The sequence below is a fragment of the Streptopelia decaocto genome (genome assembly GCF_964273445.1).
Source record: "Streptopelia decaocto genome assembly, chromosome: 4".
Classification (NCBI taxonomy): domain Eukaryota; kingdom Metazoa; phylum Chordata; class Aves; order Columbiformes; family Columbidae; genus Streptopelia; species Streptopelia decaocto.
This window is the reverse complement of record NC_138658.1, coordinates 60,537,329-60,552,452: the sequence shown is the minus strand read 5'-3', so window position 1 is coordinate 60,552,452 and position 15,124 is coordinate 60,537,329. Positions and strand designations below refer to the sequence as shown.

Below are 15,124 nucleotides of genomic sequence, written 5' to 3'. Positions count from 1 at the left end.
TTATGTAAAAAAATTCCAGAAATGTTGCAAACCAGCAGATGCATTGCAAAAAAAATTATCTTGGAAAACAACGTTTGCCAACCTTACTTACTTCTCCATGTTTAGAGAGATGCTTTAGACAGTGCCTCGCACAGGAAGACTGAGAACCTTTTCAATCAAGCAAGTTTATATTTCAACAGGGAACACTCTACTTTAATCTGCCTGAGCCTGTGGTACATGGAAATGATGTTGAGTGTGTGCACCCAGAGGTAAATCTAGTGTGTGATTAGTTAGTCTGCTGTCTTTTGCACATGTATACACACAGGCATACATACGCACACATACAATCTCAGTGTATTGTTTCTTGAGGAACCTGACTCAATAGCTGTTACTTCTACATTTTTGTATTTGTGCAAAGATTTGCATTTTGTCAAGGAAAGAAAGATTTTGACCACTGATATTTTTATTAGATCTTAAAAAGATAATTTACTTATTGTCTCAGTCTTGTTCATCATGCACTTTTTAAATTATATAAAACAGTGAATGATGGTATTCTTATTAACTGTCATAAAAAACATAATGCACCTTTACCCATTACCTCCTGCAGTATATATTTATGAGTATGGCAGTAGTTAACATATATATACATATATCTGTATTATAAACTACTAATTGATCATGATACAAATCACTACTGCTAACTTAACCACTTTATGCCAAATTTTTATATAGGTAAAATATATTATTCAGTTAAACAGAAGTGTAAACATAGATACTGTTTATACTTTTAATGGAAATTTTTGAAGGAAGTAGACTGTTAAATCATGTTACCGTAACAAATGCTGAAGGCTGCTTTTTCATTCATTGCCATTGAATTTATTGTCAGAGCAGTGCAGTCATATCCCATTTTGAGATTACTTAGGTGGCTTGAAAATTAAATCACAACTCACAGATTCTCTTTTTTTCACACACTGTTAATAATAGTAAAATTTGGTCTAGTTTTAAATATACTTCACAGAATATTGCAGTGCAGTTAGGTGCATGAACTATGAAAGATTTAGTAAACAGAATGTGATTTTCCATAAATTACCAATGAATTGGGTAAAACAAAGTTACTCTCAATGTATGTAGAATTATTTTCAAAAGCATTATATTGATATAAATTTTGCAAGACTCAGGCAGTGTGGGGTTTTATAAAGTCCTCAAATTATTTTCTTTCCATTCATAAATCTGAAAGAGATCTCCAGGAGTTATTATTAATACAGAAACATGAGCTCATGCTAGATTGTCTTTTAGGGAAAGTATATGTCAAAAGCATGACTGTTTATGTCTAATCAACTAAATCATTCTTGCTTATTCACTTCATCTGAGCTAGTTCTGTTATTTCTATGCACCATTTTGCAATGTTTCTCCTAAAAGCTGTCTCTGAAGAGGTCATCTAAAAGATACCTGTAAAAGGCAAGACACTGTGCAACTTCTCCTGTTGGGGGTGGGAGTGCATTTCATGGGCTTCTGGAGTGAAGGTCCTGATTTTGTTTCACCAAAATGAAATCTACTTCTGCTCTGCAGACTGCCTGAAAATTCTAGTATAGGCACAGCCTGTATGCATCTTATTTGTTTCTAAATTTTATTCAGGTACTCTAGCAAGCTTCTTCATGTAATTTCATGTGTTCTGGTGGATATGTTTTCTATAGATATATGCATCTCTGAAGGCCTCCAAAAGAAGATCTGATTTCATAATTTGAGGCTACAAGATAGAAAGGTCCCTTTGAAGGACAGACTGTAGTCTGAATTGAAACCTTCAACCTGCGTACAGGGTAGATAACGCAATAATGACTTTAAACTACTGATTATCTCCTGTAGCACTGAATTACTTTTTAATGGGGTTTAGCATATGTGAAAAACCCTAGATTCTGGGGTTTTTTTCAGTGTTGGGGATTTCTTTGCTGTGTCATCTTCTGCTTTCTTCACTTCAGTTCTCTAGGTTGCATTTCCAATATGAAACTGCGAAGACCAAAAATATTTCTGAATTTCAGAAAAGGGATTGCTCATACCGATAGAAAAAAAACAACCAACAAACCAACCAAAAACAACAACAACAAAAACAACACAAACAACACTAATATTTCTCTTTTAGAAAATATACTAATTTCGGACAGCCTACTACAACTGATCAGGCAGGGATTTTGGGGAAGAGCATTAGGTATCTGCCGCAGGATGGTATTCAATGCCTTCTTTTAAAATATATGGTGCTTGTCACTCTGAAACAAAATTCAGAAACCTGTTCGTCTCAGACATTACACAGCTTGATAGTTGTTTCTCAACAGCTCACTACTCATTCTTTTTGCTTATTTTCAGTTTTCCTTGCATAGAGCTGAACATACTATCAAACATTTGATGTCATAGGTTTGGAATGGGTTGAAAAGTAAAATCAATTTGTTTAAAATTAAATCAGTTTGGCCTTCATTGTTAAATTATATAATGCTTCTGCTTTTTGTTTGGCATATGTATTGCTGTTTTGTAAAGGACCTACTTAGTGCAACACAGATAAACTAATTTGAATATTATTGCTGCTTCTTTTTCTTCAATTACAAATCAGTTAAGGTAATACAATAAGTTTCATTGGAAACATTGACTGAACCGTAATGGCTGAAATTACTTCCTTATACGTTCTTTTTGTTATACACACAAAGAAATATATATGGCAGATTTTAAGTTTAATTTAATTTGTTTGTCTGTTTGTTTTTAGCGATCTGAGTGAAAATCAGATTCAAGCAATACCAAGAAAGGCATTTCGAGGAGCAGTAGACATAAAAAATCTGTAAGATTTTCCTTCTTCTTGCATATATTCTGATGGTAATGCTTTGTCAATACAATGTCTTTTTTTTACCAGATGTCTTTTTACTATGTACTTTTATAGGTGCTAAAGTAATCTCTGCATAAAAACAATAGTTACCATTTGTTTTGTCAGAATGCTTTAATATAACATAAGCATTCTAAAATTGCCCTGTATGAAATCTAAAACATCGAAATGCATTTGAATACAGCAAGGTGTTATAACTATTTGCTTATGGTAACCTGAGTTTAATATTTGAATGTCAGGCTATTTTAAATTCTTCATTGTTTCATGTGGAAAAAAACATTTTGCCTTGGGTCTAAGAGTTTGCCTTTTGTTGGCTTGTATAAGAGAAAGAAAGAAAAATTATGCTATTATCTAGTTTTGCTAGCATATATTTTTGTACTTGTGTGACTACTTTTCTTAAGCAGTTTTCTTCTGTGGTAAAATGAGTCTTTTGGAAAAGATAGATACTCACTTTTCTGGAGATAGTGTCTCTGAAGTTCATGGGCACGTTTTGAATTCTTATGGCTTCTAATGTGGAAATATGTGAATTTCAAGACAAAAGAAAGCAGTGCCATTTCGACTTTCTGTTTAGAGTGGTAGATCAGTTTAGCGGACTGAAAGAGCTGAATGACCTGAATCCTGTGATGAACTTGTAGGAAACGTAAGGCCATGCTCTTAAAAGCTATAACCCCTGCTGTAAGCTGAGGACTCATCACTTATAAAGAACCAGTGAAGACAGAGGACACACACTACCAGGTTCCAGAAAGACTACGGAGCTGCCAGTGTGATGCAGCTGTGAAAAAAATATAATTGTTATCTTATGTGGCATCAATAAAACCAGGGAAGTATTAGGCCATTGTATGAGGTTTTCATGTAATTTCTCTTGAGATACTTTTTAGTGGTTTAAGTTGCCAATGTTAAAAGAAAGATGAACTTTCTAGTTCTACTACTTTGAAAATGGAGCGTTCAGTGATTAAAAAGGGGACAACGTGATGTCGTATGTCCAGGAAGAGAGGAGGGAACAGGAAGCCCTTTGCATTTCTGCCTTCCTGTGATGGACTTCACTTCCTTCTGCTGCCTGCAGCATACACATAAATTAGTTAGGAGGATGTTTTTTTCAAAGATTTAGCAGAATGCCTGGGAGTTTGACCGACTTGATATGATATTTAGGAATTTTGAAGGTTTTTTTGTTTAACCACGTTTATGATATGGTTCTTCCCAACACTGAAATCCTACCACATCTCAGGGGAAAAACTATTATGTTCAAAGTAGCTTTGTTATTTTGTTTATTTGAAGTTTTATGAGTTTCTATTCAGAATTGATCCCATCATTGTTCCTGGTTTTAAAAAAAGCTTGGCTACAAATAGAAGCCTAGATTTTTCTGCATGATCTTTTACATGTGAAAATTAATACAGCTACGGAAAGGAACTTTGATAATAAAAATAACAGAATTGTTGAGAATCTTTTAGTGACAGAACAGTATTTTAGATTGTAGTAAGTATACTAATATAAGTATATTGTGAGATAGCTCCAGTCAGAAACCGAATTAGGATGCTAATCTTTAGCTAAAGTAATATTTATCTCTTGGTGTGTATTTTGAAGGTAAGGATCCTGAATAATGTCTAAATTTGCATAAAACAGTAGAGCTGACCTTTAAAGCCTTTCTCCTTTGGGAGATAATTAACAAAACTATTCATAATTGCCATAGCATTGCCACAAAGCCCAAATCCTTTCCGTGGCACATAGCTGTTCATTGTGATAGTATAAACACTACAGATATTTCCTTTATTGATCGTCCCAGGGAAAACAAACAAAACACCAAAACCCTAATCTGAAATCTTTACAATCCCACTACAATTGAAAATACTAAGAAACACATTTCTACGTCTTGTAAATGCTACCTATGCTCCTATAAGGAAGAGCACCTTATATTGTGTGATGTATCAGAAAGATGAGTGAGGATGAATTCGGTGGATTCTAGCACACCATGTATGTAATGAGATCAGGCCATTGTACCTTTCCAGAAGCTTAGGCAAGAAGAAGATCTGAACCCTAGCCTTGGACATCACACTTAAGAGAAGAGTGATGGCAAGAATTTTACAATTTTCATTTCATTGTTCAATAAAATTAAGGAGACAATTGATAAGTGATAGGTATAGAAAGCATCATTTTGCAAACAAAGGAAACTATGAAGTGAACTACCTGAAAGGAGGTTGTAGCGAGATGGCTTTCAGTCTCTTTTCCCAGGTAACAAGTGATAGGATGAGAGGAAACACCCTAACATTGCACCAGGGGAGGTTTAGATTGGATATTAGAAAAGTTTCATCACTGAAAGGGTTGTCAGGCATTGGAACAGGCTGCCTAGGGAAGTGGTTGAGTCACCATCCCCAGAGGTATTTGAAAGACATGTGGATGTAGTGCTTAGGGACATGGTTTAGTGTTGGATTTGGCTGTGTTAGGTTTATGGTTGGATTCAATGACCTTAAAGATCTTTTCCAATGTAAATGATTCTATGAAGGAATTTAGTGTCTATTGGATGATTAACCAAAGGTCCAGGAACCAAATAGTTGTATATACTTAGAGAGAACTATTATAAACAGAATTCAATATTTATTCTGATTGTGGCATTTCTTCTGAAATTGCATTATGTTAAAGATGTTAACCAAACTTATGGGAGAGATAGGTGGAGGTACAAAGAGTAAAGAAACCTGTATTAGAACATGTTGTAAAGTCAAGATTTGCTTTTTGTAATAACATTAATTACATCACTTTCAATGTAAATTTTAGAGACTTTTTAAATGCAGTGATTGATAACCAGCCCATACAGTAGCTCTAAGCTGTTTCAAAGGCAGCTAGGAAATCTCGCAGAACTTCACCTAATTACATTTTTTATGTTCCTGAATGGAGACTCACCATTCTCTCAATCGCCCTAAATACTTCCCCATCCAAATCAGGAGTTGAAATATTTTGGAAAACATCTTACTCTATGTTCTTCTAGGCTTCATAGATCAAAGGGATCAGATTATCTGAAGAAAATTGCTTCCTTTAGGGTTTATGCTACCACTATGATCTTTTTATTTCCTTCTAAGATGTTAGCTCTAGAGTTCTCTTGATGCTTCTCAGAAGAAGCTGCCTAGTTTCCTTAAAGTGTGGTCATGATATTTCCTTTCTGGATGATTTCTTAATAATGTTCATAGTATGGACTCTGTAGAATATAAAAGCAAAATGGCAAGGCATTATGAGAATTGACAACCTGGGCAACATGCCACACTCTCGTAATGAAAAGAACAAAAAAAACCCCTGAAAAACCATCAGGCCCCAAAAATCTACTTTATACCTAATTGGAATTTTCAGTTTTCCAACTTTTTTCTTGCCCTTTGTCTTACAACTACGAGTCCGGCTCTGTCTGTATCCTCCCTTTAGGCAGTTTTAGGCAGCAGTAAGATCCCCCATTCATCCTCTAATCTTAAGGCTGAACAAATGCAGTTCTTGTAGACTTTCCATGAATGTCACCTACTCCAGCCTTCATAGCTCTGGTTGGACTCAGCCCAGCATGTCAGCATTTGTCTTCTACTGGGGAGGCTGACACCAGATGCACAACTCAGGTTCCATCTCGCAAATGCCATAAAAAGCGTTGTGTTTTCACTATCACCAGTACAGCCCAATTGTTGGTAATAAGTTCTTCAGAAGTGACAAAAAATGAAGGAAGCTTATGTTGTGCAGATTCCCCAGACTGGAAGCCCATTATCCAGTATTTTCACAGTTCAAATGTAGGAAAAAAAAATGCTGTGCTGTTTCAAAGTCTTGATTTTCCTGTTCAAGGGCAATAATTTGAAGAATAATCCACTTTCAGTATAGCTGCTGATCTGGCAATTCACAGAAATTAGGGTGCAAATTCTGGAAATATGGTTCTGAAAGTTATTTCTTACTTAGTACTTTTTCAGGGAGAAAAATATGCACCAAGAAGTTAAGTTCTTCAGAGATCACAGTGGCACCCGCTCTTTTTATAAAAATAAACAGAAATTATCATATAAGTTGGAAATTAAATACAAACTTTTAAATATACATGTTAATTATAGTTTCATAACCCTCCGTGGTGAAACAGTACTCACACTTGATGTGAAACCTGGGAATTTTATTTGTATTTAAAATGGTAAGAAATTGCTTTAGCTGCCCAGATTATAAACTTGGATGGGTCGTATCTTGAATCTGGTTACTAGGAAGAAAAGTAACTGGACTTAAATAGCAAATAAGCATGAAACACCACTGAGCAATATTGCTATGCTGAGTTTCTGAGAAGAAGATTTTGGTCCTTGCTCTGATGATTTTGATAAAATTGTATTATGACATTTCTGTTTGAAGTATATAAAATTTTCTAAGATTCAAACTCTTCTGCTGTGTAATTGATATTTGGCAGAGGATGGAAGGGAATACACCAACATCACGGCAGACTTATGATGCTAAATATGTGCAATATCAATACCAAAACAGGAAGGAAATTTTTCATCATATCTCCTGCAAATGTCTTGTGCCCTGTTTTTCTTGTCATAATCTGGCCTAACTACCCTGTTCTTTGATGCCTTTGTGTTCATTTGGTTCCATTTTTTTCCCAGCAAGTGGGGAACACTGTAACTGTCACCCCAAGGATAAAGACTGCAGGGCCATGTATTAGCTTCACAGATTAAATTGCCTGGGAAAATAGGGAATTAGTGGAGAGACAGGCATCAGCATCCACTCTCAGTCCTTCCCATTACACTAACTTTTGTCCAAAACATTAATTTTACTTTGTTTTGTCCAGATGCATCTTTTATGCCTATTGTGAAAGATTTAAAACTGGCATTTTCACTAAAGGCATGACCGAATTTTGTATTAATCTTCATTGGCAATGATTGGACATTTTTTTAAGATCAATTTTATTAGCAGATGAAAACCACAGAGTCCTACTCAAGATGTTCTAGTTCAAAGAATCACAGAATGGCTGGGGTTGGAAGGGACCTCTGGAGATCATCTAGTCCAACCCATCTGCTAAAGCAGGTTCACCTAGAGCAGATCGCACAGGAATGTGTCCAGGCGGGTTTTGAGTGTCCCCAGAGAAGGAGACTCCACAACTTTTCTGGGCAGCCTGTTCCAGCGCTCTGTCACCCTCGAAGGAAAAAAGTTTCTCCACACATTCAGATGGAACCTTCTATGCATTAGTCTGTGACCGTTGTCCCTCATTCTATTGTTGGGCACCACTGAAGAGAGTCTGGTCCCATCCTCTTGACACCCACCCTTGAGATATTTATAAACATAAATAAGGTCCCCTCTCAGCCTTCTCCAGGCTGAACAGACCCAGCTCTTTCAGTCTTTCGTCGTAAGAAAGATGTTCCAGGCCCTAATCATATTCATAGCCTGCCGCTGGACTCCCTCCTGTAATGCTTTGTCCTTCTTAAACTGGCAAGCCCAGAACTGGACACAATACTCCAGATGTGACCTCACCAGGGCAGAGTAGAGGGGGAGGAGAACCTCCTTTGTATCTGCACTACTTCGGAAAGTGACACTGCCTCTGCTTTACTGAAGAAGATGGCATAATCATGCCAAGGAGACTTGCAAGGAGGTTTGTTGCTATGTAGAGTAATTCAGTAAAAATTGTTCAACAGATAGAGCCTTTCTAATTAATATTTAAATAAACCACTCTAACAGAACTTTCCTGGGATATGTGCTTAATATGGCTTCTGTATAGAAGGACAGAACAGGAATACATTTGCTTCCCCGTTGTAATGATCTTGATGCTGTTTGTCATCTAGTTGTGAAATTGCATCTTCTAGTTTAATTTTGACTTTTTTTTTTTTTTTTAAATTTTGGTCCTGGAAGATACTTGTGGGCTTAGCCAAGTAGAGTGCTAGATAATTTTAAGAGGATAGAGAGCCAGTGAACTATACATCTGTTCTCTCATTTCTTTTAGTTTATTCAGTAAGTATGCCTTGCTTGGAAGTATTTGTAAGTCTTGCTTTTTAATTTTGGGATAAAAGAAAAAGGTTAATCGTTTGCTATATTATGTGTGCTGGTAAAAACAAAAGTATTAATTCAAAATATTTTACAGTGAAAATTTAGCAAAAACCACAATGAACTACATTAGCAAAATAAACATCAAGTAGAAAAAAAGCACTTGACTTCCAAATGAAAGAATAATCCAATAAATAGTAATGGACACAGGAAACAAGCAGTTCTCTGAAGTTAGATAAAAAACTTAAAATAAATTCTTATATGATTTTGTTATATCTGTCTCAACTAATGCCTCTGAAATTATTGATTCCTCTTGAAATTGATAAGGGAATTGAGAAACAGGAAACATAACTCATTTCTGTTGTAAAAATACAAAGAGACATTAAAAACAGTGACTGTTCCCAAAAATTATATTGCAGTGATAAATATTGCACACTCTGTTCTTTTCCCAAAGAAAAATTTTACTGATACGAAATCCAGCATACAATGTACTAAAACTAGAAACATTTTCTAAATGTTTTACTGGGGAGCAGGCTACTGTAGGGATCTAGAAAGGCTTCTAACTTTTTCTGATGACTTCTTAAACAATGTTTACTGTTAAGTTGATAAACTAAGAGAATGTAATAGTTTCTGAACAAAGGAAGAGAAAGTAAAGCTGTGTGGTGCCTGTTGGATGGGACCACAACTTATCCTCAAGCTGTGAAGAACAGGAGAGCAAAGCAGACAGACTGAATGGAATTGTCCAAAATTTTAATGCAGCCTCTTAGAATGAGTAAAGAAGGTTTTCTGTCAGACTTAGGTACCATTTTTTTTCAGTATGCAGGCAGTAGGTTTCAAATGTATGCAACATCTTCTGTTAGTCATTAAATGCTCTTCTTGTGGGATAATATTTTTAGATATTCGTTTACCATTATCTGGTAGACAACATATGCTAAAAGGGAAGAAAATACAAGTTAGCAACATGTTTCTACAGTGTAAGATGCCTCAGCAAAAGAAATAGATAAAAAACATTTTAAAGCAAACATTTTCTTCTTAGTTGAATGTTTTTTATTTAGTTCTGTCTAGTTCTTATACCTGAACTCACATAAACATTAACACTTTAAATAAGAGTAGATTAGTAAGTATATGAAATACCCAGGTAATGCTGCCAATAGGGGTGCAAAACCTAATGAAGTCTTTGCAACAAAGGAAAGATTTTGAGTGTAACAGCTGTTGTAAGTCATTTGATGAGCTTCACAGGCATGGTCCTGCCAAAGGTAATCAGCTGCTGTGTGGAAGGGGGAGCAGAAAGGGAATAAAAGAACTTTTTCTAAAGGGTGGAGAGACCCCACTTAAAGAAGACCCAACCTGGAAATGGGGGGGGAAGATGCTGAGGGAAAAATTGGAGAGAGGGAAAGGATGAGGATGGGTCCGAGTTGCCAGTCCATGTCCAATCAGCTTCTGTTCTCGGGATGTTTTAATAATTTGAAAATAAGCTCTCAGGGGGAAAAAAAAAGGGGCTTTCTAAAACGGAGTTAGGATTATTGGTATGCTCAATAACTTAATGGTGAGAAAAGTTTCATTACTGTATTGTAGCTTTTAATGTGTTGTTTTCAAAGTCATCATGCTAAAAACAAGTTATAAAGCCTAATTTAAAATGAGAGATGTGCTTTCTTTTCTCTAATATTCTTGCTTAGGTCATAAGTCGTAGCATTCTCACAACTTGGAGTCAGCAACCAGTCTTATCCAAAAAACCTCAGACTGCTTCAATATATCAATTAGAGGGACATCATAAGTTAGTGATATACTGGTTGTGAAATATTGTTTAACTTTCTGTTTGGATTATATATGCAGTGGATATCTCTACCTTAACACAAATACCATAAATTACTATTCAAAACAGACACACATTCTTCAATGTCAGGAACCTTTCATAGCTTAAAAATTATATCATGCCAATTGTGTGTGTCTGGTCATTTTATATCATGGCCATAACTGATGGAAGATCATCCAAATCATGAACAAGATGGTATCTTTCAAAGACAATAATTCATAAAACTGGGAAATATTTATCTTTTCCCATCCTCAAAATTCCCTTCCCCTAAACTGAAACCAAGTAGTTAGTTCAGTGCAAACAAAGTAATCTTTCTGGTAAGAAGACTGAAATGAAAACAACTCACCCTTCACTAAGGTAGTGGTAATGATGACTCACTAGAGGAAGAAGTCCAGAAGTTTTCAGGTGCACCATAACTGCTGCCAGTCTAGTGGAAGAAATCTGCCTTTCAATTTGTGTAGGACAAGATTTGCTCAAGTGCTTTCTCTACTGTTCAAAGATTTTCCTTTGTGTATAATATGAATGATTTAGAAGAAGCTGTGTCAGCACTGATTTATACATTGACAGCTAAGGATAATAAGATATGGGCAAACATACAGCTCACCCTTTTACAGATTAACCTGCAGACTGCATTAGGCAAATTTGATGACATTAAAAATTTTTTCCAATTTGTCTGGAAACAATTTCTCTTTTGTATTGTGTCAAGGGTAAGATTTCATGCCATTGTACTAATTTAAATAGCTTTGATAAATCGTTCAAGAGGTTAGAGAATTGTACTGTGTATATATTTTACCTCTTTAAAATAAAAAGGCTATTAACTTAATTGTTACATGAAATTCATTAGTAAAAATTGAAGGAGCCTGAGAAAGTAGGTTTAAATATTCCAACACTGCAGCACTGGTGCTGTAACATTGCACCAAAATGATTAAAGATCATATTCAGGAAATGATAGTTTGCATTTAGCTTTCTGTACACAGAAACACAGACACTGTTACAGTTATGATATTTTATTCCTGTGTAGTATTCAAAAATATGGGTGAAACTAGAAGAACTTTATAGAAGTTGGTACCTTACATTCAACAGTGGGTGTGATGATTTATTTATAAAGTAAAACGTTATCATAGATTTAGAAGAATCACAGAAAATGCTTTAGTAAAAGCCTCATTAGCCCTGCTAGCTAATACATAATTGAAGACAGAAGGGCAGAGTTCATTTGTATTTTGTTCATTTTCTTAGTATTGTTCACACACATTTACTCATATAGATATATATATTATCTGACACTGACAAGTTATGAGCTTGAAGAAGATCTTCTGGTTGTTTAAAGTGAGGTTGTATCATCTTTGCTTTGCACGTTGTGCCCTGAAATGCGTAAGACTTGTGGCAGTATTTATATGGAAAGCTTTTATCAGCAGAGGAACTGGGATTTTGTATTTGCCTGGCTGTTAATTTCAGCAGACTTTTTAAATTGGGCAGTACGTACTGTATCAATGTTTTGAATTTAAAAGGTAATAATATTCTTCAAAGAAATGAATGTAAATTTTTCATAACTTAATACTTAGAGATTAATAATATATGGGATGGGTAGCTGAGTTTTATGTCCAGAATTCAAGTTCTCCGTTACAACATCCTATCTGCATATAATTGCAGAGACCACAAAGTACATAGAAAACCACATACTGAAGGTTGCAGCAGAAATACTAGTTTTACTTCGAGCAGAATTAAAGGAGATAAGTAACCAAGTATGTAAAAACCTTGAACACTATGATTTCTATATGTAGAAATATTCTAGAAGGTAATTATTCTAAATCCCCCCCCAACATCCCTGCACCCCCCACCTTGTCCAGGCATGCATGCACGCAGAGAGACCCCTAAAAGTGGTGTCTCTCTCGCCAGTCCCTGCCGTGGCGGGTGGAATTAACATGCAGCTGGGCTGCTCTGATAAATGGATTCTGTTAGGTCACCGAGGGGATGCATGTGACATTAAGTGATTTACCGTCCTTTACCTTAATGAAATTGTTTCAGCAAGATGACGCTGAGAGCTTTTAATGGATAGCTTTTCTTGATGTAATGAAATTGCATTCCTTTGGCATTTAATATAAGGTGCAGTTATTATTTACTGGAGCTTTCCCAGCGCCGCTGTTTTGCGCAGACAGTTGAGAACAAAAAGGGATTTCTGTGGCAGCATCCAGGCCAGCATGCCGTCTGACGGTCTCGAGCATACGAGCTGATTTGCAAAAGCGTTTTGGGTTACGTGGCCTCGCTCTGATGGCCCTTCGGGAGGCTTTTCTGGGCACCTCACGCTGCCAACGCTCGTCTCCCTTACAAATACCTTCCTAATCTGTTTAACAGGCAACTGGATTACAACCAGATCAGCTGTATTGAAGATGGGGCATTTAGAGCTCTGCGCGACCTGGAAGTGCTGTAAGTATTCCTGTATCTCTTACTTGTAGCAAGAGCTCCGTATCTGGGGAGTACTAATGTAAAAGCTTATCTACGAGCTGCAGCCTGGTGTCACGATTGTCTAGTGAAAAGATGTCTTAAAATAATCCACTGCAATGTGCTATACAATGGTCAAATGATGTGGAGAGGCAGAGGTATTCGTTTACTGAAGGACAGCCATTAAATACACACACACAAAAGGCAGATGGCATATGCTGTAAGAAAATAATATATTTTCTTTTGAAAGGGGGGGGCAGTATTAATGAATCCAATTAATTTTGTAAATTATCCATCACTGTTGAAGTGCTCAACGTTTTTGGGATTGCCTTTGTCGTATACTCAGACATCAATTAAACTCTGTTTAAGGAACAATATACTATATGTATTTGGCAATCTGGATGTTTTCAAAGAGGCACTTTTCTATCAAACAATACTGTTATGTGTTAAGATGTTTAACTGTGTGCATATTAAGTGTTGGGGTTCTTTTAAACATTTTAAAAATTATGTGTATAAATATATGTGTGTGTCAAAAAATATCTTTGCCACTGAAGGTTAATATTGCAATACTCTTTTGCATACTTTTTCTCACTGTCTCAAAGTGGCCATCGGTGAGGTTAAAGGTAACAAAATTATCATGAGTGACCTCTGACCCAACAATAGTTACTGTAATGAGCAAAGTGCCTCACTTCCCAAATAGTTTGAGGCACAGGACACATTCCTGAAATATTTTCTCTGTCACATTTTTTCTGGGCTTTCTGCATTAAGTGAGAGACTGTGTATCAGTGAGTTACTTCATGTTCATTTGAATCACACTTGGTAAATCACAACACTTTGAGGGGGATGAGGAGTGTTTTTTGTTGGTTTTGGATTTTTGTTTGTTTCTTTTAAGATTCTGAAGTAAATAAACTTCTTTGGCAATATATAGTCTCTATATGTCCAAGAAACTGAAGAATGTGTGAGCTGCTGGTGGTAAAGGTTTTTTTATTGTTTAGATATAGTGGTATTTCTTACGAGTGAATGGATCTTACAGCTAAATTTGATTTATTTTTTTTTAAATGTTGTAATTATAGAATAACAAGCCTATTGTTAACTTTCTGGTATAAAGCCATGTAAAATGTACTGTAGATTCATTATTACAGCTAGTTGTGAAGTTGATGAATTGTTGGTTGTCGGTCAGTAAACGTGACGTTCTGTGAGATTTTTATCTTTGGAACCCATCTATATGACAAAATAAGTTTTCCAGTGATGGCTTAATCTGGTTATTGTTGAGGCATCATGTCCAAGCCTTTCTTTACATGTGAAAGTATTAAATGTATATTTTTTAAAAGATCAAATATCTTCTGCATTTTTTAGTTCTTGCAGTTTTCAGTGTTCTAAGAAAGTCATTCTTGCCAGTTGAACTCACTGGTAAAATAGTCACATCAATTTCAATAAAAGCAAAAAAGGAAAAAACCTGTTAACATAATGTTCTGCTGAAAAAGTAGGTAGTTAGAATTTTGTGAGTGAATATACATAGGATGTTGGCAGTGTTCAAATATACAACTAAATGTTCACTATCTTGAATTATGTTATATGAGAAGCAATGATGTAAAGATTAAGTTTTTGAAAAACAGAAATAGATATTTCAAACAGTACTGAAGAGTTTGTTTTTAATTCAGACTCCTTTCCAATATGGCTTAAAGAATGAAAGATATGTAGATCAGATAATACTGTATATGTTGATTATTCTAAGCACATACTGTGTATATTACTTCGAACTACAAGTATAGGATAAAGCTTTTAAATAATCTTTGAAGTTACTTAGGTTGTAATCCTGCTTAGTGATAGTTTGGAACATTAGCCAAAGTAACAGGTCTTGTGTATTGGTGAAATAATTGCAGAATCTTAGAGGCTGTTAGTGTTAAAGGTAAAAAATCAACCCCAAATACAGACAATTCTGAAAGATGAAAGCAATTATAGGTGTAATCTTCCCTGTGATTTTTTTTCCTTTTACTCTTTCTCTCTTTTTTTTTTGTTTTAAGAGAAAATCTGCTGTATTGGGGGAAGAGTGACTATGGGAAAAT

General features: G+C 35.5%; 1 protein-coding gene across 4 annotated transcripts in view; it reads left to right on the top strand.

The window, feature by feature from the left end:
- The window catches only part of SLIT2 (slit guidance ligand 2), a 263,203-nt gene that overhangs the window by 151,752 nt on the left and 96,327 nt on the right, over nt 1–15,124 (top strand). For all 4 annotated transcript variants that reach the window (XM_082051076.1, XM_082051077.1, XM_082051075.1 and 1 more), the window contains exons 5-6: nt 2,729–2,800; nt 12,972–13,043. In XM_082051076.1, the coding sequence (XP_081907202.1) occupies nt 2,729–2,800; nt 12,972–13,043 (144 nt within the window). The remainder of the gene's footprint in view (nt 1–2,728; nt 2,801–12,971; nt 13,044–15,124) is intronic.